At 43.1% G+C, this 25,711-nt stretch overlaps 1 protein-coding gene across 1 annotated transcript in view; it reads left to right on the plus strand.

Moving 5' to 3' along the window:
- Positions 1-8,198, plus strand: part of frmpd3 (FERM and PDZ domain containing 3) — a 252,699-nt gene extending 244,501 nt beyond the window's left edge. Inside the window, exon 18 of the mRNA XM_070882527.1 lies at positions 5,260-8,198. Within this exon, the coding sequence (XP_070738628.1) occupies positions 5,260-8,198 (2,939 nt within the window). The remainder of the gene's footprint in view (positions 1-5,259) is intronic.
- Positions 8,199-25,711: the final 17,513 nt, after the last annotated feature.

Genomic DNA, 25,711 nt, shown 5'->3' on the forward strand with positions numbered 1-25,711 from the left:
GCACGCTGCATTGCCGTACACAGGACTCTAAGTCAGAGTCGATACCGGGCCACCACACGAGGGGCCTAGCTATCGCTTTCATCATTACTATACCCGGGTGTGTGCTGTGAATATCCAAGATGAACCTCTCCCTGCCCTTTTTGGGTAGCACTACGCGGTTACCCCACAACAGGCAGTCTGCCTGAATGGACAGCTCGTCCTTTCGCCGCTGGAACGGCTTGATTAGCTCTTGCATTTTAACGGGGATGCTGGCCCAGCTCCCATGCAGTACACAGTTTTTTACTAGGGACAGCAGAGGATCTTGGCTGGTCCAAGTCCTAATCTGGCGGGCCATGACAGGTGATTTATCATTTTCAAACGCTTCCATGACCATCAACAAGTCTGCGGGCTGCGCCACCATCAACAAGTTTGAGGCTACGCCATTTCCACCCCCGTGGTGGGCAATGGTAGCCGACTGAGAGCATCCGCACAGTTCTCGGTGCCTGGCCTGTGGCGGATGGTATAGTTATACACTGATAGCACGAGTGCCCACCTTTGTATGCGGGCTGAGGCATTAGTATTTATCCCCTTGTTTTCAGCGAACAGGGATATGAGGGGCTTGTGATCGGTTTCCTGCTCAAATTTGAGGTACTGATGCATTTTCTTTACACTGAACACACACGCTAATGCCTCTTTCTCAATCAATCTGTAGGCCCTCTCGGCCTTAGACAAGCTCCTGGAAGCATAGGCGACAGGTTGCAACTTCCCCGCAACGTTAGCTTGTTGTAATACACACCCGACTCCGTACGACCGATGCATCGCATGTTAGCACAAGTCTTTTACACGGCTTATACAATACAAGCAGCTTGTTGGAGCATAAAATGTTTCTGGCTTTCTCAAAAGCAATTACTTAGTTTTTTCCCCATAACCAGTTCTCACCTTTACGCAATAACACATGTAGGGGCTCTAAGAGGGTGCTTAACCCTGGTAGGAAGTTACCAAAATAGTTGAGGAGTCCCAGGAATGACCGCAGCTCCGTGACGTTCTGTGGCCTGGGCGCGTTCCTGATAGCCTCTGTCTTGGCGTCTGTGGGCCAAATGCCGTCCGCCGCAATCTTTCTCCCCAAAAACTCTACTTCTGTTGCCAAGAAGACGCATTTCGACCTCTTCCGCCGCAGCCCGATGTGATCCAGTCGCTGGAAGACCTCCTCCAGGTTTTGTAGGTGCTCGGCGGTGTCCCGACCCGTAACCAATATGTTATCCTGAAAAACCACCGTGCGTGGTACCGACTTGAGTCGGCTCTCCATGTTTCTCTGGAAGATCGCTGCAGCCGACCGAAATCCAAACGGGCATCTGTTGTAGATGAACAGTCCCTTGTGAGTGTTGATGCAGGTGAGGCCCTTCGAAGACTCCTCCAACTCCTGCGTCATGTAGGCCAAAGTCAGGTCGAGCTTGGTGACTGTCTTGCCTCCTGCCAGCATCGCAAATAGGTCGTATGCCTTAAGTAGCGGGTATTGGTCCTGTAGCAAGAAACGATTAATGGTTACTTTATAATAGCCGCAAATCCTGACCGTGCCATCACTTTTGAGTACTGGAACAATCGGGCTGGCCCACTCGCTGAATTCCACTGGGGAGATGATGCCCTCGCGTTGCAGCCTGTCCAGCTCGATTTCCACTCTCTCCCTCATCATGTGAGGTACTGCTCGCGCCTTGTGGTGAATGGGTCATGCCTCTGGGACCAAGTGGATCCGCACATTTGCCCCGGAAAAGTTTCCAATGCCTGGCTCAAAAAGGGAAGGAAATTTGTTGAGAGCCTGGGTACATGAGGCCTCATCGACATGTGATAGCACTCAGATGTCATCCCAGTTCCAGCGGATTTTGCCCAGCCAGCTCCTTCCAAGCAGTGTGGGACCATCGCCCGGGACAATCCAGAGTGGCAGTTCATGCACCGTGCCCTCGTAGGTGACCTTGACCATGGCACTGCCCAGGACAGTGATGAGCTCTTTAGTGTACATTCTCAGTTTCGTGTGGATGGGGCTCAGGGTTGGTCTGAATGCCTTGTTGCACCACAGTCTCTCAACATCTTTTTACTCATGATGGATTGGCTAGCACCAGTGTCCAGTTCCATGGCTACGGGTAAGCCATTCAATTTTACTTTTAGCATTATAGGTGGACATTTCATCGAAAATGTGTGCACCCCGTGTACTTCAGCATTTGCCTCCTCTCTCTGAGGCTCAAAATTGCTTTGATCCACATTGGACCGATCTTCCTCTGCCATGTGGTGGTTAGCAGGTTTTGCAGAGCTTGCAGCTCGTCTGCAAGCTCGCTGGAGGTGCCCCATTGTTCCACAGTCTTGCAAACATACCATTTGAAGCGGCATGAATAGGCTGAATGGAAGCCTCCACAACACCAACAAGGTGTGAATTGCCTTGTATTTATCCTTTGTTGCAGACTCTGAGTCATCTGGGTCACCTGAGGCCTACTGGCAGTTGCAGACTCGTGGTTTCTGCCCTGTACATTTCTGCTCACAAACACAGTTCCAGTTAATTTATGAACATTGCTAGCACTTGTGTGCTGAGGATCGGTGTCTCTACAATCAAAAGTTTTCGTAGGATGGTCTCGTGGCCAATGCCCAGTACAAAAAAATTTCTGAGCATTTGCTCCAGGTAGCCATCAAACTCACATTGTCCTGCAAGTCGCCTTAGTTCGGCGACGTAGCTCGCCACTTCCTGACCTTCAGATCGCTGGCACGTGTGGAACCGATACCTCGCCATCAGCACCCTCTCCCTCGGGTTAAGATGCTCCCGAACCAGTGTACACAGCTCCTCATACGACTTATCTGTGGGTTTCACCGGAGCCAGAAGATTCTTCATGAGGCTGTAGGTCGGTGCCCCGCAGACCGTGAGGAGGAGCGCTCTTCTTTTTGCAGCGCTTCCTTCTCCGTCCAGCTCGTTGGCTACAAGGTACTGGTCTAGCCGTTTGACATAGACTTCCCAGTCCTCACCCTCCGAGAACTTCTCCAGGATGCCCACAGTTTGCTGCACCTTTGCGTTGGATTCGTGTACTCGTCACCAGTTATTGTGTTCCTAACACAGATGAGGCTGCACACAGGGAGGTTAAAGTAACAGTGACCTCAGTCTTTAGAGTGAGGAATAGGCCTTAGGGGGCCGGCTTATATACAGTGCTCCCAAGGGATGCTGGGATCCCTTGGGACGTCAGGGGATGCGCTCCCTGGTGGCGGAACATGAGAGTGCATGCTTTACAGATACACAACAGGCTGAAATTAGGCATATCTGTTATATTACTAATCCAATTGAATAAACATGAATACATCTAAAGCATTGATTCAGTCAATTAGCAGCAAAGAGGAATGAGTGTGTGCTTGAAAACTAAGTAAATCTCTGAGAAATGTTTTCTGCATCAGGAGAAAGAAAAGAAAGCCATGCATTTGTATAGCATGTTTAACTAAAGAGCGTTAGAACCAATGAAGTACTTTTTGATGGCAGTCACTGTTGTAATGTAGGAAACACAGCAGCCAATTTGTGCACAGCAAGGTCCCACAAACAGCAATGACCAGATAATCTGGTTGTTAGTGATGTTGCTTGAGCAATAAATATTGGCCAGGACACTGGGGAGAATTCCTCTGCTCTTCTTCAAAATAGTGCCATGGGATCTTTTACATCCACCTGAGAGAGCAGACAGGACCTCGGTTTAATGTCTCATCTGAAAAACAGCATCTCCCACAGAATTGCACTGGAGTGTCAGTTTAGATCTTGTGTTCAAGTCTCTGGTGTGGGACATGAATTCACAACCTTCTGAATCAGAAGTGAGAGTGCTACCACTGAGCTATGGCTGAGACCTATAATAAGTCATGATGAACCAACATAAGAGTACACAGGAACATATAAAAAAGACAGGAAAAGATCAGCTGGTTCATTGAGCTGTCCCAAATAATCCTGTTGCAATTAAGTATTGGGCCGAAAAACGGCCTCACTGGGTGCATACGAAATGCGCATGGACCCGGCGAGGCCTTGCAAAAGCCAGTTTTCGGGGCGCAATGCGTATGCGCCGAGAACCAGCTTTTCTGATCTGTCAAGATCCTCCGCATCCCTGGGAGAAGGACATTTGCGCAGGAGAAACTGGGCTATTTGCCCAACTCATGCCCAGCGAATGTCCTTCAAATTTTTATGACTGGTAAAAGCAGGCGCATAGCTTACTTTTACCAACGTAAGAGTTCTAAAGCATATAAAAATTAAATTTAAACATTCATTTTTATATTAAAAGCCCTGTCCATTAAGGTAAGTTTATTTCTAACACTATTAAAACACAGAAAGAAAAATTCCAAAAAATAAATTTTTTTCGAAAACATTTAATTACATTTAATTTCAAATAATTTAAAATATATATGGTGGTTTATTTATTTATTATGCTGTGTTTTGGTGTTTTAGGAGTTTTTCTCATTGATAGTAATGGGAGTCCGTACAAACAGAGTTCCCATTTTTATCAATGAGAATACTGCATAGTGATTGGTGGTCCAGGCCCAAGTGACTCCAGCTTGTACGTACGTACCTGAAACGCATCTCCCCATGCACTGCGCGGTGAATCTAGGCCTCAGACCGGGATCTCCATGTTCCTCCGAAACCACCAGGTACTTTCGTAGATTTTTTTCGAGTCGGAGGCGTTTGTACGAAGGAAGCCTCCGAGCGCAATTTTCCCCCCATTATGTATTATGACTCCCTTTGCTCCCACCCATCAGCATCCTGGGAGAGGCAAAAAATCAAGATTTTAAAAAAATAGGCTCATTCAGGTAAAAGAAGAATTTTGGTAAATTCCTTTCTGACCTTTAAAGGCAATCAAAACAAGTTCCAGGAGATCACAGTGATCATGAGCCATATCACTCAACATCCCTCCTACCTTTACACACAGTGATATCAGCCTCAGCCAGGAACTAAATCCACATCCTCTTTGAACATTTACAGTGAATCCATACTCACTGCACAAGCCAGCAACAAGCCAGACATTCTGTGAAAGGAAAAACCTGCTGACATCTAACCTAGTTCTATTCTTATGTAACATGCATGTATGTACCCTGTTCACCTATCTAATTCAAATAGTCTATCCACAGTTTAGTCCCTTCAACATTGTAAATACCTCAGTCAAATGTATTTCTTAAGTGGTTGAGGTTTAATTTCAACAGGGGAAATATTGCCAACAATTACCATTTCTTCAACTAATATGTTCTACACTTGCCATAAGATTTTTTTTCTATTGTGATCCACAGGTTTGATTGTATTGGCAGCTATGACCCCTGAGTCATCGCTGGATTCTGGCCATGAAACAAACTCTTCGGAAATGACAGACATCTCTGAAATGGTCTCAGCAATCAAACAGCACCATTTACTTGCTTATCAAGGAAACAAAACTGGTCTAATTATGAAAAAAGATATTCCCTTGAGTGCTGTTAGATGCTGTGCACAAGCTGCCTTCAGAGGAGTTCCTTGTCCAAAGAGACATTATGAAGAAGCAAACAATTCCTCTGCAGTTGTTTCATCGAAACAGAGTCCCTTGTCTAATTCCATTAGACTCAAACCTGGACCTGTGACAGGATATTGCACAGTTCACATGAGACCTCAGGTATTCACTCATTCTAATGAAACTATAAATAGGCCAGATAATGTTATTTTAAAGCCTGCGTTACAACAGAATTGTCCTAGTTGTCCAAAAATAGTGGAAGAAAAGATGTCCAAACAGCAAACTGTTCAACCAAAAGAAGACTTTTCCAAGAAGCTAACTTGTCCCGAAGAGGTAACAATTCAGAGTGAAAACAAATCAGTTCTTCATGGGGGAGATGACAGAACATGTATCAAACAGTTGCTGAATGGAAGGAACTCTGGAAATAGCCCCAGAATTTCAAGGCCTGAAACCCACCAAGAAAATTCATTAAACTATGGCTCAACAAATAATACTCCTTCTCCAATTTCCTGGTGCACAGATAGCTGTGCTGAATGTGATACTTCAAAAAGTAAGTGTTTTTTGGAATATGAAGGAAGCTCCAGACCATGTGAGTGTCATTTGCTGAAGACTGAGGCACCTGTGCAAAGAAAAGTAGACTTTCAGGACCACAGAGCAACTGTCTTCCATACTTGCACACCAAAGAACAATGAAGTAGCATATGTCAAAGTGAGCAATAGGAAGTATCAGCCAGCAACAGGTAAGGAAATCTCAGCATTATTCACTGATGATCTTATAGATTTTGTGAATGTACCAACTGGTCAAAAGAATGATTACACCAAAACAGAAACGGAAAGTCAACCCAAACGAACTGGTTCCCCAAGTCGAGAATGTTATCTCAGTCCTTATAGGTACCCTATTGCCACGTTGGGACCAGATGACAACACAGCACAGCAAGATAGTGCTGAAATGATGAAACGTCAGAGCCAAACATGTTCTTGTAAAACAAATATTAATTCAGAGAAAACTGTTGGCATCCCAATGTGTTCCAAGTCTTCCAGTCTGAGTGGTGTTACTTTGCCACATGTCACATCATCTCCAGCATCAGAAAACGTCTTTGATGCTAAACAGCACACATCTCTTATTCCTGATAAAGCTAAGTCACAGAAAGGCTCCTTGCTGAATTTTAAAAATCTTTTCTCAGCAACTTTTCCAGCAAGATTTAAGAAAGAAAGTGATGAGAGGCAGGAGCAACTTCAAAAAGTGAAACAATATGAACTTGAATTTCTTGAAGAATTACTCAAGCCCAAAACCAAAGTTGACGTGTTTGCAGAAGATTACGTATATCGCAAAGCATCCGGACGTTGCCCTTGTCAAATTAAAAGCAGCCCAGTTGGAAACATTCCAGGATTATCCCGAGAACAACGTCGGAGCTGCGACTGTAAACGTCGCGGATTGGCTTGTGACTCAATGTGCTTTCCATCAACCCCTAATACTATAGAATTACAAAGAGCAGAGAGAGCCAAAGGGTCTTGTGTTCACAAGCAGCCTAATATCAGCACCAAACAAAAAGCAATTCGGAGGCGGACCTCAAGTCTGGAGTCCAGTGACTATAGATCTGAACAGCAGCCTGGTGTGTTTTGCATGATGGCACGAGGTGAATGCCTGAAAGTGCCCCATGGCAGGAAACTGGAGCGACACCATAGCGCCACCAACATAGTCTCTGAGACAGAAATAAGTGAAATAGTATCACAATGTTCAGAGAACAGTACAAATATGACCATATCCAAGGCAGGAGAATCTAGGAATCTGGAAAAAGAGAGCGAATTTATAAGAAAAGTCCTTAAAAACCAGTGCCAGGAGCCAGCTCAGTGTGATGACCCGTCTTGCGTACAAATTTCCAATACAGACAAAAGACAAAGGTCTCCAGCAATTTTCTCAATTCAGGGAGAATTCAAACCATCGAGGTCAGTGCCACTTCTCAAAGGAGACATGGCCAGCAACAACAGATGCTGCTCTTTTAGGTACTGTTTTTATTATAGAAATTGTGATGTTGCCGATGACAGCAGTGATAAGGACGAACTTTCATATTCAATACCAATGCAACTTCTTCCAGACCTGAGGTCTGACAGTTCAGTGACACTCAGTGAAACGTTAGCTAAAACTTATCAAATGTCAGACAGAAATGTTTCCAATGGCAGTGGAGACAATGTACAGCAGGAAGCAGTATTGGGCGATGTGGCACTTGATAGCAACATAACAAGAATTAATGCTCTGCGGGATAGAGTCTATGTGTTACCTGATGGTTTTACTACTGCACAGCAGGACACTAGTGAACTGCTATCCATCTTAAGGCAATGCACAGCAGACCGTGGAAACCATGATCCTAAACTTTACATGACGCACCTGGATGAGTACAAACAGACACTCACACTGAAGTTTAAAGAGCTGCGAACTGCATGTAGGAGAGTGGCAGCAGTAGACAAAAGCCCATCACGCATGCTTTCAGCTATCTCAACTAGCTTTCAGGTGCTGTGCAGCCTCATTGAGACCTTTGTGCACTTGGTTTATATTGTGCGATCAGAAAGGCAGTGCAGGGAGCTCCTCTCAAAGGTGGAGGAAGTGGTGATCAACTACACGTTTTTACTCCGAGCAGCAGAGGAATCATCAAGTAAGACATCTGCCCATCATTTAACAAAGCAGTCAACGTCGGTAGCTACAGTAGTGAGCACATTTACTCGTTCAATTAAAACATTAATGAACAAATAACTTCATGAAGCTATGCGCCCATCTTTTGTGTACAAATGACAAAAAAACTGTTTAAACACACTCCAGTGTCCTGTGCTAAGTAGTCATTTATATGAACAGTATCTATCCTGTTTCCCTCCTGCTTTATTCTCACTTTATCTGTTCTTGTATGCAGTAAACCCAACTAAATCTGTCTGTCCATCTTACTGCTACACAGGACAACCTTGCCTTTCATTTTTGACCTTAACCTACTCATCCCCATTCTTATGTCAAAATTATCTATTACTGAACAGTTGAAGGAAACCTTCCAGTTCAGGAGTAAGAAGGGAGAAGGATTTAATAGGAAGAGAAAAATTTAGTTGGGTTAGATGCAAGAGGAGTTTGTTGGGTTGTTCAGAACTACCAAGACTCAAGACTGTTTAAGCCAGAGTCACAGGGTAAGGACGTCATAATCAAAACATTTTCACTTCCTAGTAAAATGTTAAAATGTAAAATGATTTTATTTCCATTTTAATTTATTACAATAAACTATGTGGAATAAAATGATTAGCGCCTGGTAGAGAGCTCACATTCCATGTTGCCTATAGAAATCTAGTCATGGTTAGAGATTCTATCACCCAAATGTTTAGGCTTTCACATGAAAGATGTAGAATTCCCTCTTTGGCCCTTACGGCTAAAGGGATCAAGGGGTATGGAGAGAAAGCAGGAATGGGGTACTGAAGTTGCATGTTCAGCCATGATCTTATTGAATGGTGGAGCAGGCTCGAAGGGCCGAATGGCCGGCTCCTGCACCTATTTTCTATGTTTCTATGTTTCTAAGTATTCTATGAAACAAAAGGGGGGATTTTAACTCTCTCCACTCAGTTGAAACTAGGCTGAATGGGAGTTAAAATCAAGCCGCTGGTACACCTGGATTAGTAATGTGTTTATCTGACATCAACCAAACAATGGAGAAATGCCAGTACTGCATCAGTAAGTGACCATGCAACATGCAAGTAGATTGTTTTACAATGATTTGATGTGTGATTGTGTCTTGGAAATGTGACTGTGGAAAAGCTTGAATGTGTACCATGCTGAGATATGGGTATGTATGAAACGCAATGACAGAGCTGTAAGGTTGTGTGAGGTTGATATGTGTGAGCATTAAATGTGAAACAGCTTTATAGATAAAACAGTCTGGCATGGAATCTTAAGTCATCTACCTGGTACATATGTTATTGCTCATTGGTCTTACCTTGTCAGATCCCTTAAAGTGTGCTATCTTCTCTTCAATTTGTTTTCTATTGTCGAAGTGTTGAGCCTAGCTGCCACTTCTTGCCAGGCATCGTTTACTATCATTCCTCTGGCGAAGGTCTTATGGAGTTCCGAACAGGACAACCCACCTCACATCCATTTCAAAGCCATCAAGCAGGGAGCCGAGAGCAGTACGATCCTGAGATATTCTCATGGGCTCCATTTCATCCATGCACATTGCATTTTCTGTCCTTACATTTTCAGCCATCGCTTCTTTGGCCGTAAAGCCTTTGTAAAGGATGCAAATGTGTCAAAAGCATTATGAGCCTTAGAAAAAGCTCCAATATGTTTTTACTCCCACAAGCAGCCACTTTTTAAATGATCAGATCGAGTTAATTTTAATCAGTGGCTCTTTAAGCACTGATTGTTCATGTAATTTGCTGTCCACTTCCTACATAGTCATTCTCTCTGCCAGGCACAAGTGGTGCAGAGAGCTTTATTAAATAATATTCATAAGCCGGGATCGTAACATATACAACTTTACACCGCAAAAGGGCCATGCAAGAAAAGACAGACAGGTAGCTGAAACCAGAAGAAGGAGGCATCACTGGCTATGAGGCAGCAAAATTGTCTGCACAAGGAACCAGTCACTCAGCAAGAATCATACCAAATACATAGAGGTCACTTTGGCCTTGAAAATCCATGGGGGCCACATCCCAGCGTAGGTGCCGAGATGCGCCCACCTGGGACCTCTGCCACTGACCCCGCCAAAGTTTGCTGGGTCGGGGAAGGTCCATAATTTCCATGGGAATGGTAGGTACCCACACTACTAGAGGCATATCTCAGGTGCCCACCAGCCCATCCGTTCGAGTGGCTGGGGATGTCAGGATACCCCCCCGAGAAACAGAAGATTACTACCTCTTGGTAAGGGGGATGCTTTAAAGTAATTTAAAAATTAAAAATTCTCTTCAGCAGGTCCAGGTGGGTTCAACTTACATTGGTTATCTATTCACAAATATTCTTTTCTCATCTCTTCAGTGCATCAGGCTTGATCTGTTGTTAATTTCCACTCTACAATGACAAAACAATTGGAATCTAGCACTATTAAGATATATCTTACAGAAACACAATAATCCAGGGAAAGGACTAAACAAATACTGTTGCATGAAGTTGAATGACAGCTTGGTGGAACTATTTGTCTTCATAATTATAATGTATGCATCATTTGGTCCAAAAGGCTTGCTGAGTTGCACTTTTGAATTCACCACACATCACAAATTGAGAGCACAAATGGCTCTTTCCAGCAAATTACTTTAATATTTTCATGAACCAGTTGAAGTAACATATTTTCTTTCAAACTGTGTACGTCGCAATATAAACAACAATTAATAACCTGAAAACAAATGTGATTCGCCAAACATTTTACAGAAACAAATTACACAGTAGTCAACCATAAGATGCCAAAAAGTACATACATTGGTTGGGAATTGAAGGACACTTGGTAAGGTAGAAGCAGAAGGGCAGACAGTGGTTGAGTGTGATGTGTAGAGAAGGTTTGGCTGTCAAATTAATCTATTTTAAAAAGTACTAGATGATCTCCCGTGGTGTTGCACATAAGAACTGAAGGCCAAGTGTAGGCTTCAGGTGAAGCTGAATTAGACAGCAGGGGATAACTGGACTAGGCGCATTGACGGAAGATTTTTAATTTTATGTACACCCTATTTAGAGTCATACATTCTGTACTTATTTTTACATACTACTTTAATTTGATATTATTTATAGTTAAACAACAAAATTTATGGCAATCTGGGAAGCAGAGAAGTAGAGTTGGTTGGAGCATAGCAGTCTCTCTTCAGCACATGCCGAGAAGGTAGGAGACACAAAACTGAGGTGCTACAGCACTACGGCCCCAAGTTTACACATGATTTGCTCCTGATTTTTAGGAGCAACTGGTGGAGAATGGAGTATCTTAGAAATCGCAATTCTCCACATTTAAGTTTTCTGCAGTTCTAGTCATGTAGAACAGTTTCACTTTGGAACAGAATTTTTTTTTCAAAAGGGGGCGTGTCCAGCCACTGACACCTGATTTGAAAGTTTCCACAGTGAAAACTTACTCTAAACTAACTTAGAATGGAGCAAGTGAAGATTTTTGTAGGCCTGAAAAAACCTTGTCTACACATTAAAAAATCAGACGCAGGTTACAAATTAGGCGTCCGGAACGAGGTGGGGGGGGAGGGGGTGAAGGGAAGTCATTACATTCTACAATAAATCCTTAGTTATACTTATACAAATATTATACAAATAATTCCAACCTGAATAAAAATTTATAAGCAAAGAAAAGATTAAATAAACCATGTTCCTACCTGTGTGAAAGTGCTTCAGGCCGGGAGAAGGCAAGTTGAGGCAGCCGTTCCCGACGGCAGGGAGTGGGGGGAGGCAGTAAGGGCCCGACCGACCCGTTCCTGACGGCAAGGGGGGGGGAGGCAGTGAGGAGGCAGCCGTTCCCGACGGCGGGGGGGGGGGGGGGAGAGGCAGTAAGGACCCGACCAACCAGTTCCCGATGGCAAGGGGGGGGCAGGCAGTGAGAAGGCAGCCGTTCCCGACGGCGGGGGGGGGGAGGCAGTGAGAAGGCAGCCGTTCCCGACGGCGGGGGGGGGGAGGCAGTGAGAAGGCAGCCGTTCCCGACGGCGGGGGGGGGGAGGCAGTGAGAAGGCAGCCGTTCCCGACGGCGGGGGGGGGGGGGGAGGCAGTAAGGACCCGACCAACCAGTTCCCGACGGCGGGGGGGGGGAGGCAGTGAGAAGGCAGCCGTTCCCGACGGCGGGGGGGGGGGGGGAGGCAGTAAGGACCCGACCAACCAGTTCCCGACGGCGGGGGGGGGGGGGGGAGGCAGTAAGGACCCGACCAACCAGTTCCCGACGGCGGGGGGGGGGGGGGAGGGGGAGGCCCCCCTGCCATCGGTCGGGCCCGTCGGGAAACGGCTGCCTCAACTTCTGAGGCTTCCTGCAGCCTTCTCACTGCTGCAAGAAGCCTCAGTGCTGATGTGCTGATGGCAATGTGCTTTTATTAAAAAATGTTAAAAATTTAACAGCTGCAAAGAACTATAAAAATGGCCGAGTGCCAATGTTTCCTTCACACTGCGCGTGCGCGAATGCTCCAACGCGCACGCGCAGGGTTGCCGGCACGAAAAAAACTCATTTAAATGGTACCCGCCCCCTCCTACTTACAAAATCGGTGCGAGTGGTAGGCTCCGCCCCTTGGGCGCCGCGCCAAGCTGACATCGAGCTGCAAAGCGCTCGAGAATAGCGCGTTTTTTTTCATGCGCCATTTTAGGTGCGAAAAACGGGCGCCCAGCTCGGAGGGGCGCCTGTTTTGCCGCGTGTGGAAACTTGGGGCCTACCAGTGGGTGGATTACAACATTACAAGTACATAAATCTACACACAGGAATTTAAAATGGAAATGTATGATAAAACATAACAGGAAGTATGGTTGTATATAGTGTACGTGCATGCAATCATGGATTTTTTATATATATATAAATATATACATTTTAAGATTTGCCCAAGAGATTGTGAGCAGAACTAAAATTCCAATATAACTATCACTGATTTAGAGAAAGAGAGAACTATGATACCTTTGCAGTTTTGTCATTCGTGCATATTCCTCTCAAACAGATGAAGTCATTCAGGCGGGGCGTAAAATGCATGTCGGGCATGAATTTGCCTTGTTCCTGCTGGGCAGGTTATGGTAAAATTGCGCCCCAAGTTTCTGAGAAATCTATATAGCTAGAGGTTCCGTTTGCCCAATATGGAGTGCGCCCTCTTTCATCATACAGACAAGTCGCACTTATTTAAGTCCAGATAGTTTAGGCACATGTTGGTCCTAGTTCAAGTGTGAATGAGGAAACTGCCGGAGTTTAACAAACTAAAACTGTCCAGCTCACTAGAAGAGAGCACTGGTAAGCTTCTACAGCGAGAACTACCTTAACATTAGGACATTACTTTGCAGAATAATCTAGAACTATTTAGGTAGAATCTTGGCCCCAAGTGAGATATCTACTCCTCCGGGTCCTCTTAGTGAGACGGGCTGGTCAGTCAACTATCAACAATGTCCTACAGTACTACAGACTGCAAACTACAGGTATATGATTACCGGTTCTGATACACTCACCTCTTCTGAAAGAGGGATAATTATTAGCTGGTCATTAGATAACTGGTAAGAGTGGATTTGACACTTTACTAGGTGACCAACAAGTACCAAGTGCTCTCTAGTTGTAACAACGTGAACAGTACAACTCGCCATAAAATATGAATAGCTTCAGGGCTAAAGAAGGTCCAATTATTTGAAGCAGGTCTTCATCTACAAGTTACATAGAATTTACAGCAAGTAACAGGCCATTCGGCCCAACAGGTCTATGCTCCTCCCACCTTACTTCATCTAACCTTATCAGCATATCCTTCTATTCCTTTCTCCTTCATGCACTTACCTAGCTTATCCTTAACTGCATCTATACCATTCGCCTCAACCACTCCCTGTGGTAGCGAGTTCCACATTCCTACCACTCTCTAAGTAAAGTTGTAAAATTAGCTAGTGACTTTGGTGAAAAAGCAAAATATATCAAAAATCAAATTAGCATGTAAAGGATTAAATCAAGTAAAAGACTAACTAACTGTTAAGATTTGTTTCTTGCTTTTCAGTAAGAATACATTTATATTTTAGAAATATACACACTAATAGATAATATAAAAATGAATACTGCCGTGGTTTTCAAACTTTTCTGCGTGGGGGTCTTCCTGCAAATATTGGAAATCCTTGTCCTGACACTGTCGGCAACTCAAAGAAACGCAGTGCTATTATTGCACAAAACGTTTTTCATTAATACACAGATATAGAGAGAATGTGCTCATAAGTCAACTCGTAAAGACAAACACTTGAGACTCCAGTTTGAAAATCTACAACTTAAAAGTATACAATATCTATCAATATTTAAACAGTATGATCGACAGTGATTTTGAAGAACAACAAGTTTATATAAGCTTGCAGCAAGTTTGCAACGTGTAGTCCTTGCAGCAAGTTTACCCACCATCAACTAGTGTTATCTTACAACGGTTTTGCAAGTTTGTTTTTTCTAACTGATAAATCTAGGTGAAAGGCTAAAGCCTGCATTACAATACAGGAAACCACCAAGGTTATAGAATAAGAGAGAATGCAAGATTACCCATTAGAAATGCCGTATTTAAGTTTTAAAAGTCTTTAGGTTATAGCAAGAAAGGCAGACTGAAGGATGTAAGGAGCTCCACAGCATCGAGTCCCTAAAAATTAAAATCCATTTAGATTTAAACACAGTGATGAAGCAGGGAAGAGCAAATGTGTAGAATGGTATGTATGGAGCTTAGGAGGAATAAGGAATGAAAATTCAAATGTATAATGACTAGCCTCAATAAAATAGAGGAAGAGCTCATGTACCCACATAAACAGGTCACTATTACTGTCAGCTTTCTTGGAATTTTCAAGTTTGCATCCAACCAGTATCATTTGCAAGCTTACCATAGCAGGTTTTGCCTATCAAGGAGTTTATAATCTTTCGTTTAGCTAATCTTCTCATACTTATATTACCATACACATCTATTGCAAGCTTATTATCAGCCAAAGTTGTCTTGCATGGAAATTTTATAAATTCATTCTAAAACCCACTATCCAAAAAGGCCACAATTAAATTGCTGTCTCGTTATGAGCTTTTGATGAAGTAACTGTTCAAAATGGTACATAAATGACTACAGTTGGCACTGGATAAACACATACCCCCTTTTTTGTAATAAATAGAATATTTATTTCATGAGGAGAATCATTACAACTCTAAACAGGAAAAGTCAAACATTTAACAATAATCAATATATAAATTTTTTTTAAATACATTAACATTGTACACCAGTTTACCAATTTGCATCATTTTTATTCATTTTTAACCATATTTATAGGAAGATGCATTGATGGCATAGTTTACATAATTGTACAGTAATTTTATAAACCTCAGACTTTAGGCAGCCATAGTCGGACAAGCAGTCTGTATCCAACTTTCTGGCAATCCACAAAAATCCACCTCATTAAGTCCTGAACACACATTTACACAGGTAGGGCAAGCTGATGCCAAACACAAAATGGAAGCACACCACCCAGCTGCCAAGAACAGTGACCCAACCCAACAACATCTCAGAGAAACGCCCTTGCCTGCCCAAATCCTGAAATGCGTAGAATTACCAAACACATGCCTAATTTATGCAGATAGACCAATCTACTTCCCATTTATTCTCATTGTAAACCATTCCATTATCTAACTAAGGTTACAATATTTTGCATAGTGCAAACTTGTAGCTGGCATTGTACTTCCAAAACGCAACTATGCTTTTGTACAAGTGAGCAGTAGTTTCCATGTTACAAAGCTGCATACTATCGATACATAGTTTCCTGCACACACTTATTCAACACCATGAAGATCTGTAGCTTTGCTGATTCTGGTATAATTTATACTTATTTTTAATTTTCCTAGCGTGACAAAGCATGTAAGGATCCTGAACCAAACCATATCATACAATGCACAGTGTGAATCCATACAGAGAACAGACATTCTAAATAGGGATTTCCAGATTTATTAAACTAGACCTCTGATTTAACTTGGGGCGTGAATCAAGGGCCGAAACAGGTGGTGATCTGTCTGGCTCTCTGGAGCGGGAGGCCCAGAGGATTTTAGCTCCCGGTCTTCATTAACACGCTCCGATACCAACTCTAACATGGCTGGTGGGAATGACACCGCCAGCGGACGGGAGTTGAAAATCATGTGGGAGGTGTCAGCCTGCCACCAGTGACCCACAGAAACACTCTGTGGCAAGGTGAGGAGGGGAGTGTTCGGTTAAATCTGTGATCAGAAAAGGGTGTAGCCCAGGGCAGGAGAGGCACAAGATATCCTTGTGGGGTAAGTGAAAAATAATTAATTTATTTGGGCCTCCTGTGGCCAGGATCATTGCTGCCACCAACTTTCGCTGGCGGGTTCGAGACTGTGTGGGCGTTTGTCAACCCCAAAGTTAAAGTGTCATGCTTGTCCCAATGACATCATCTGGGGTGGTCGACCTTCCAGTGCCTGAATTGAAGCAAGTTCCCACCGGGCCAGGGGCTAAAATCAAGCCTTAGGAGATCTTGCTTCTGCAAAGGAATTCCCATGGATTATATCCAATCTGTTATAAAACATACCAGCAATAGAGTTCAATACAATATGACAGTTTCATAAACTCCAGGTTTAATTAGCATTGACACAGTGTCAAAGTATGATGGACACTGTGCCCGCATGAACCTTTCTTTTTCAAAGTCATTCATTCATTATTAGATTTTTGAGTAATGTCCAAAGATGACAAAATGTGTCAGTTTGAATGATTTTTAAAGGACTTGAAAATCCTCATTGAGAAACAGGAAAATTCCTCTTTTAAGGATACCATTTAGAGATTCAAGGGAGATTTTCAACTGCTAGCCACCCGAGTTGGCCACCCCATTAACACCTAAGACCTGCCTAATAACAGTTTTCAAGCGGGCCTGTAAATGGGCGAGCAGCCTGCCTCCCTGAAATAGTTGCGAGAATGCTTAAATATGCAAATCAGAGTCCTATGCTGGTCGTAGGACCCCGATTGCAATATTCAGGTAAAATGGGCAGAGCATGCACCACGCAAGCTTGGTCCATCTATACCAGGCGATGAGTGGCCTAACCAGTGATCCTTAAAGGGACAGCTGGAGGCCACTCACAAAACTGTCCAAGAAACGTGTACTTTTTTTTGGTGTTGGGCCCATGCTCCTTCATCTCATTATCGGCTGTTTTGTTGTATTACTAATGGTCAGTTACCAAAATCACATCCCCAGAAAAGGGACATTTCAAAGTGACACATAGAAACATAGACACTTTTCTGCAATTGCAAATTGTACTGAGATACTTCAGTGTTTTGGTAAAAGAGGAATTTCAGGCCAATCTGGAGTGTCGATCAGATCATCCAGAGCTTTCACAGGATCTGTCTGATACTTACCGTTTCTTATTCAACATTACCACTTCTACATTGCAGTCACTGCATGATTACATTGTACCACTGCATTACTGTCATGACTCATACCAGGTGTTGTGTCAATTCGGGCTGGTTCACTCCCAACAGGGACCATCCTATCCGTAAAGTACTTGGGAAAGGCTTGAGCCCTGTCTACATTGGTCCTAGTGGCAAGATGAAATCCTCCTCCCTTCTGTGATATCAGCTGTAATGTATAATATGTAATGAGAGGCTGACATAGAAATGTATTCATGTATTAATGTAGCAGAGTTTTCTGTAAATAAATGACAAAAGATCTGTATTAAATATTACTTTATTTCGATTAGAAAGTAGTGGTCTCTTATCCTTGTTGTTCATTACTGCAGGCAATGAATCATTAAATATCATGTTGCCTTACATATTTCTGAAAAACCCATTTTAAAGGGCCATCAACTGTCTTATAGAAGTTTCTAGGCAGGTTTAGTTCTTGAAGTAGCCTGCTCTCAAACTTTCAACTCGGAGCCATAATATTAGTGCCAGAAAGGTTTGTATGCAGCTGCAGTGAATGTTTGCTGTATGGTGAATTTATGCAACACGATTTCTACAGGCTGTTAATAAATTATTGATTTGTTTTCCCCATGAGAGCTATTCAGAGATGCAAATGATGTTGTATCACAGAAAATATTATCTACATTGTGTCGCAGTGATGCTTCTATAAATATCATCTGGTGCTGTGAAGTTAACAAAGGATCAAAGACTTCTGTCTCTGGTAGAATATTGCTCATTAAAGCTGGCATCAATACCCTGAAAAAGATTTTAGGATCCCTTTTGAAACTGATACGTACTGTTTCTTATGCAAAATCAGCACCTGTATATATAGTCACTGCAAGATCACATAGCACTACTACACTACTGTAATAGCACATACCATGTTTAGTGTTAATTCAGTTTTTGTTCAACCGCAAGTGGATATGTTTCAACAACTCTCCAGTAGTCCTCATTTCAATTGAGCCATCGAGAGGGTTTTCCACCCATCCATTTAAATTCATGGAAACTTGAGAGCTGACGAGCACAGAGGTGTAAAAAGCACGGGACAGTCTGGAATGGTCTCTTGCACAACTCAGAATGGCCTCCTGTTAGTGGCCAGGGAGCTTGCACCTTCCCGCTTAACTGCAAAATATTGCCTTGGGAAAGGAAGTAAAATGAAACTAAAAGACAATCAAAAACATTAAGGGGCCAAAATTGCGCCCCCCCCCCCGCCCAAAATGAGTCACACCTGCCGCTTTTCAAGTGTTCCGTTCGCCCCAATGCATGGAGAAATTCAGCTTTTTGATTGATGTTTCCAGTCGATGTAGGGAGAGGGGCGGAAGTGCGGTCAGGTTGGAGTAGCCGCCACGAGCAAAGCGAAAGTGGGGGCGGGTCGGAGTGGCCAACGTCCAAGTCATCAGCACTGGCGCATCACAGCATCCCTCCCCTTCGGTTAAAGGAGACGGCCACTGCAAACTCTGCAGCAACTTTAGTGGTAAACACTGGGCCACCAGGGAGGGTTTTGGCCAACAGGCTGTTGGCAACCCAGCCGAACCTGCGGGCATAATTGTCAGCCCAATCTGGCAGTCGGCCGACAAAAAATAACATGCAGTCGCCACCTCCCCTTTAAGAGCAGCCGGGCCACCAAGCCACAGAAAGGGTACTGACAGCAAAAAGCTGTCGGGGGCATCGACCGGCAACAGAGCCATTCCAGCGGGGCAATTTCGGAAAGGGGTTGCCACCAGTCGGTAAGGGGTTGGCGTGTGCACGCCGGGGCGGCAAAACAGGTGGAGCGGTCCCCTATACCGCTCCAAAAGTAAAGGAGGACAATATCAAAACTGGCAGCCCCTCCACGGTGACTCAGCTGCCATTCCACACCAACCCATGGCCGTCAGTTTCAGGCGTCCTTGGGCCTTATACAAAGGGACAATTTCGGCCCCGAAGGCTTTTTACCCCATTTTACAAATTACTCTGTATTCTTAACCTTGTTCATCATTTTAAATGCAGTCTTTACCTTAATACATCTTTTAAAAATTAAAGTCTTCTTAGCTTCATCGCTTCAGAGTTGAAAGTGTCTTGCTCGCAGAACAATGAGAAGCCCGAGGGATTCACGGAGAGCTGCATTTCTCAGTCTGGCTATAATATTCAGCACTTTTAAATTTTTCCGAAACCATTATTTTACAAGCATTAATGCAATGATATAAATCATGTCAGAATCAATCCTCACATCATTTACATCATGTAAGGCCATCCTGACAAAAATGGCACATTGCTCTTCTCCTTTGTCATGCAAAAAATAAATATACCCAAACACAGTCTAATAGTTCATCTAATAGAGAGTGCTTCATTAAATTTACATAAATTCATTTTATATATTATAATATGAATTATACTTCCAATTAGACTTGCACTTATATAGCGCCTTTCACGACCTCAGGACATCCCAAAGTGCTTTACAGCCAACTGAGTACTTTTGAAGTGTAGTCACTGTTGAAAACGTGGCAGCCAATTTGTGCACAGCAAGCTCCCACAAACAGCAATGTGATAATGACCAGATCATCTGTTTTTGTGGTGTTGATTGAGAGGTAAATATTGGTCAGGACACCAGAGATAAGTCTCCTGCTCGTCTTCAAAATAGTGCTATAGGATTTTTCTACGTCCACCTGAGAGAGCAGACAGGGACTCGGTTTAACATCTCATCAGAAAGCCGGAACCTCTGACAGTGCAGCACTCCCTCAGTACTGCACTGGAGTGTCAGTCTAGATTTTGGTGCTCAAGTCTCTCTAGAGTGGGACTTGAACCCACAACCTTCTGACTCAGAGGCGAGAGGGCTGAAAGATTTTGTGATGCAATATTACCCACAACCATAGAATTATCTATCGCTGTAGCCTCTTCACTCTACATTTCTCTGAGGCTGTATTCATAATCTGCCCCATTGTTACATAAGTGGGGATTAAGTACTGTTCCCTTTCCATTTCTTGCTTTCCACCAAAAGAAGGCAATGGAATGTTATTAGGAACCAGGATTTTCTCAGTTTCCACACAGAGGGTAAATTTTAATTTCTATTGCCTGACATTGACAAGGTGGTGATGGCCTCAAAATGGGGCTGGTACCATTACCGCCGCATTAACAAGGACAAAGACTTTGAAAGGGTTCTACTGCTGGGTGCCCGCTTGGCTCAGGTGGTAGGCTTCTTTAAATATGCAAATCGGGGTCCCAGGACCCTGTTTATCATTTTAGGTTGGAACTGCTCAGAGAGTGCACCATGCACACTCCAGCCAGCTCCACAGGCAATGGAGCCGAAGAGGCCTAGCCAAGGTAAGTTTAGAATTACATTTATGGGCCTGGTGGATCCGCTGAGTCCCAGAAAAATAAATTGGTCTGCTGCCGCAGTGGCACCAATACCCTTCACGATCAGGATCCCAATCCCCCCCTGCACATACCTTGCTGGTGGAAAAGGTGGCCCAATACTGGGAGGCTGCATCAGGACATCCATTTGGCAGTGCGCAACTCGCCAGCCCGATTTAATAAGGCCGGTACCTCAAAATTGCATCCGCCTCCTCGAATGGTGATCAGCCGGTGCATTCCGCCTGTCAGTCGCCCAAAGGCTAAAATCGACACTGGAGAGTCAAACAGCTTCCTCAAATAGGACTATTAGTCTGATCGATTTTACTCTTCCTTGGGGAAGTAACTTGATTTTGCAATCGCCAACAATGGCACGAATAAAAACAGGAGCTCAGTGTAGGGGAATCACAACGCAAACCCACACTGCAACACTTCATGCTTTTAATCAATGTTCTTGAAAGTATCCGTCAAGAAAGACATTGGTAAGGATGTGATCTTTGTCAGAAATTCAGTAAACATAGTTTACAACAATTTCAGTTGAGTGCTCTCTTTCCAGCTTTTTTAAATATATTTTTGTGAAAATGCAAGCCCACACCCATCAAAAATGTTATTCAAATATCCTGAATCATACCCCAGTCATAGCTCAGGCCAGCGGGCAACCTGCTCCCAGTGTTGCTCTAATCTAGCTGTTAGAAATATGTTTGTGATAACCATCCCTCCTTTCTGATTTTCTATTCATTCAGCAGAGATGCCCTGGCCTCTGCTCACTACTTCATCACATTGATGGTGTGTAGAACTTACCAATATTTCGCAAAGATTCCATGTACCTTTCCCCTGCAGAGGAGAAGAATCCCTTTTTGGACTTTTAAAATGGAAGGAAAAACTTCGGGACACAAATGAGTTTAAAGGGGCAGACGAGGCCTGCAGGGGATAAAAGGGGATGCATTCATGGAGACCCCTCCAGTGTTTGGACTCACAGGAAAGGGAATTTAATTTGGAACTCGATGAACATTTTGGTATCCTAGGAAAAACTCTGAGGAAGATACCTTAGAGCTTTACAAGTTTAAGATCTCTAAAGGAACATGTTGGAACAGACTGCCAGAACAGAGGGTGGGACTTCACTCAGGAATTGGGTATTGGAGCTAATTCAATCTGTCTGGGAGAATGAGTCAATCAATAACTAACAAGAACTGTGAGGCATAAAAATTCTCTCCCTAGGACATAAACACATCAAGAACTATCAGGCTAATCACCGGAGACTATTATTAGCATGCATGTGCAAATAGGCCTATAGAAATCACGGGCCCAGCCAAACGGCCCAAGAGTTTAAACACTGCTTCAACAATGCCAATTGGTGATTTTCCACATTACCATATCATAATCAAATTACTGCTGAACGAGCCCGCCAAATTCTGACAAAGAAGAGAGCTCAAAACTAATGAGCAGCTCCCTTGAAACAAAGAGCTGGGCCAGATTTGGTGGGAGATAAGGAAGCTTTTTTGGGATATATCTATTCCCAGTTTTACAAGGGAAAAAAAGCAGCAGGAGGTGGGGAGTGAAGAAATGGAGTAGTAGAGAAAACTACAAGAAACCATCAAGGATCGACCGAGCATGCCAACAGCAAGAGGCCCATGAAACGGAAGGTTGTCAGCAACCAAATTGACAACCCGGGCCACCACAACCAGCAAAACAACCAACCGAAACTAACTCAGCAAAAACCGAAGAATCGACATTTATTTCCACTCTACAATCTACTTCTGAATGACCAACGGGTGAGAAATTACCTACAAGGATTAACTAAAACTATTCCTAACCAAAGAAAGTGGGTACTTACCCCATACATCCAAAATGCGCTTACCGCATCAGCGGACTCACCCCAACTGAAGACTACGCAGTCCGAAGTCCTCTCCTCCGTCCGGGGTACGGCTCACCTAGAAGGCAAAGTGCAGCAAACCCTGAAACACGATTCACCGGCAACTGTCAAAAGGGATTGGTGAGCATAGCCCCTGAACCCCCAGAGCTATAACTTAGTTAGTTTGGGGAATTGGGAGGGGGAGGCTGGGATAACTTGTGTAAATGTATCTGCATTCTCCTCTTTACCCCATTTAGAGTTTAAGCTGTATTCTTTTCCCCACAGGCTATATTTTGACAATTTATTCAATGTGTTGTACCCCTCAGTGTGTATTGGTATTACTATTCTGTGTGTGTTATTAAAGGTGTGCCTTTTACTTCTTTTTAAACACAATAAAGCCATACCTGCTTCCTACCTTGAAACCAACTGTCTGTCCAAGTCTGTCACAGTCCCTTCATAATTCCCGAGTCTAGAACCAAGGGTGTGGGAGCGATTCGAAACCGCTCATATAAGGTCAGAAGGGAAAGCTGACCTCCTGAAAACCACCCCTTACAGGTGGTTAGCATCAAGATGTCAGTGGTTTGGGAATACAAAACGTCAACCCACCATGCCACCAACATTTTGCAGATTTCTATAATGCCTGTTAATACTGCAGGGCTTGTCATTGAATCCAACATACATTCAGTTCCTGTGTAATAAAGTCACAAAAATCTTTTATCTTACAACTAGCAGCATTACTTCATCTAAAGATGGCATCAGGCAGTGCCGCATTAAAGACAAACACGACAATATAAGGGTAAGAATAAGCTATTTTAAATAAAAGTGTATGACAGGTAACATGAATGAATCTGATCATAAGTTTCAAATCACAAACATAGTTAAGGAAAGTAAAACTCTAGCAAGTTGCAAAATAATCCACTCCTTGATAAACTTACTGCCTGGTAATCACTTAAGGTATCCATTATTCTCTATATAATGCCATATATTTGATAGCTCAACAGGAACCTGAAACATATACATCAATAAAACAAGAATTTACTGCATATTGTAATATATGTGGGCAGAACATCTGAAGGACAGAGACACGATGAGTTGCTAGTCAATGTGCTTGTTTATTAGGCCAGAGCGAACTGAGCATGCTCATACTAACCCATGTGACAAACCATGTGATAATACATTACTATGCTTTCCCCCTTAAAAAATATGTATTGCATTCTCAAATACAACAAAACTATGGCCCCACCATTCCCAACCTATGTACCGTATAACAAAAATTCCAGGCTTTTTTCTTTTAAATGAACTACAAATTCAGTTTAAATAACAGGTTTGCGGAACCTTCTTGATCTCCTTAAAGAAGGTTTTGGTGTTGAACCAATTTTCGGGATCTTTTGTTTTGGTTCCAAACTCAAAGATGATCCTGTTTCTATCTCAAACATGTCTGAACCTGGTACACCAGTTACTGAAGTCTGAACTGAGTCAAACACATGTATGTGCTCATGTATGGGTTCATGATCAAGTGGTTCATGATTGTGTCTTGATTCATTTCGAGCAGAGATCATTTGATCCACGTGAACACTCAGATTGTGTCTCCAATTTCAACCAAATACCTCTTGGTTCCACCAACCTCTACAATGGTTACTACATCCTACTGTGTGAACTCGACTTGCCAGGAGGACTGAGAATACGAACACACTTGTTTTGTTTGAAACAGCATTCTTTCTAATTGCTGTCATAATAATGTTTCTGACTCAACTGTTTCTGTTCAACTCTTGAAGCCAAATTTGGTTGAACAAGACTCAATCGTGTTCTCAAGCTCCTCTTCATCAAGAATTCTGCTGGGCTATGTCCAGTTGTAGTTTACGAAGTAGTTCTGTACTTCAGCAAGAAATTTGTCAAACGTTGCTTCATGCTGAGTCCCGAACAACCCTGCAACAGCTTCTTTCACTATTCTGACTGACTTTTCAGCTGCTTTATTTGAAGTTGATGATATGGTGGAATGAGAGTGTGTTTGTTACCGTTCCATTCTATAAACTCTTGGAATAGAGCAGAACAGAACTGAGGGCCATTGTCAGAAACAAGCTCTTCAGGTAAGCCATGACATGCAAAGATAGACCTCAACTCATCTATGGCACGTTCAGTTGTAGTATTTGAACCCATGTGCTTCACTTCAATCCACTTTGAATGACTATCTACAAGTACCAGGAAATAATCATTTGTTTTCTCACAGAAGACTACATGTATTGCTGAAGTTGTTGTGGAGTTTTAGGTGGTTTGCTTCTGCAATTTTGGCAAACGTTGCATTTGCTGACAAGTGATTCAAGATCACTGTACAAGACAGGCCAGTAAGCAAAGCTTCTTGCAATTAATTTCATCCCTGGATATTTAGTATGAAGTTCGGCCAGAAGTCTATATCACAAAGAAGGTACCACTGCACTATTTCTCGACTTGATACAACCTTGCTCACAAGACAATTCAGTATGGTGGTTATGTAATGGTTTCAATTCTGTGTCCATACTCTGATCAGTCCGTCCATTCAAGGGGGCCAAGTTTCGGCCTGAGTTGCTCCTGTTTTTTTGGAGCAACTGGTTTAGAATGGAGTATCTTAGAAATTTGAATTCTCGGCATTTAGTTTGCTCCAGTCAGTTAGAACAGTTTCAGTTTGGAACAGAATTTTTTTTCAAAAGGGGGCGTGTCCGGCCACTTACGCCTGTTTTCAAAGTTTAGGCAGTGAAAAATTACTCCAAACTAACTTAGAATGGAGTAAGTGAAGATTTTTGTACGTTCGAAAAAACCTTGTCTACACTTTAGAAAATCAGGCGTAGGTTACAAATCAGGCGTATGGAATGGGGGGGGGGGGGGTTTAAAGGGAAGTTTACAAACATTAAACACTTCAGTTTTACAAATAAAGAGCCATCATCAATAATAAATGATAAATACATCAATAAATCAACCAATAAATCAATCAAAAAAAATTAATAAAAAATGTAAAAAATTAAAAAATCAATAAATAAAAACATTTC

This window comes from Pristiophorus japonicus, chromosome 6, assembly GCF_044704955.1.
Source record: "Pristiophorus japonicus isolate sPriJap1 chromosome 6, sPriJap1.hap1, whole genome shotgun sequence".
In the NCBI taxonomy this organism is placed as follows: domain Eukaryota; kingdom Metazoa; phylum Chordata; class Chondrichthyes; family Pristiophoridae; genus Pristiophorus; species Pristiophorus japonicus.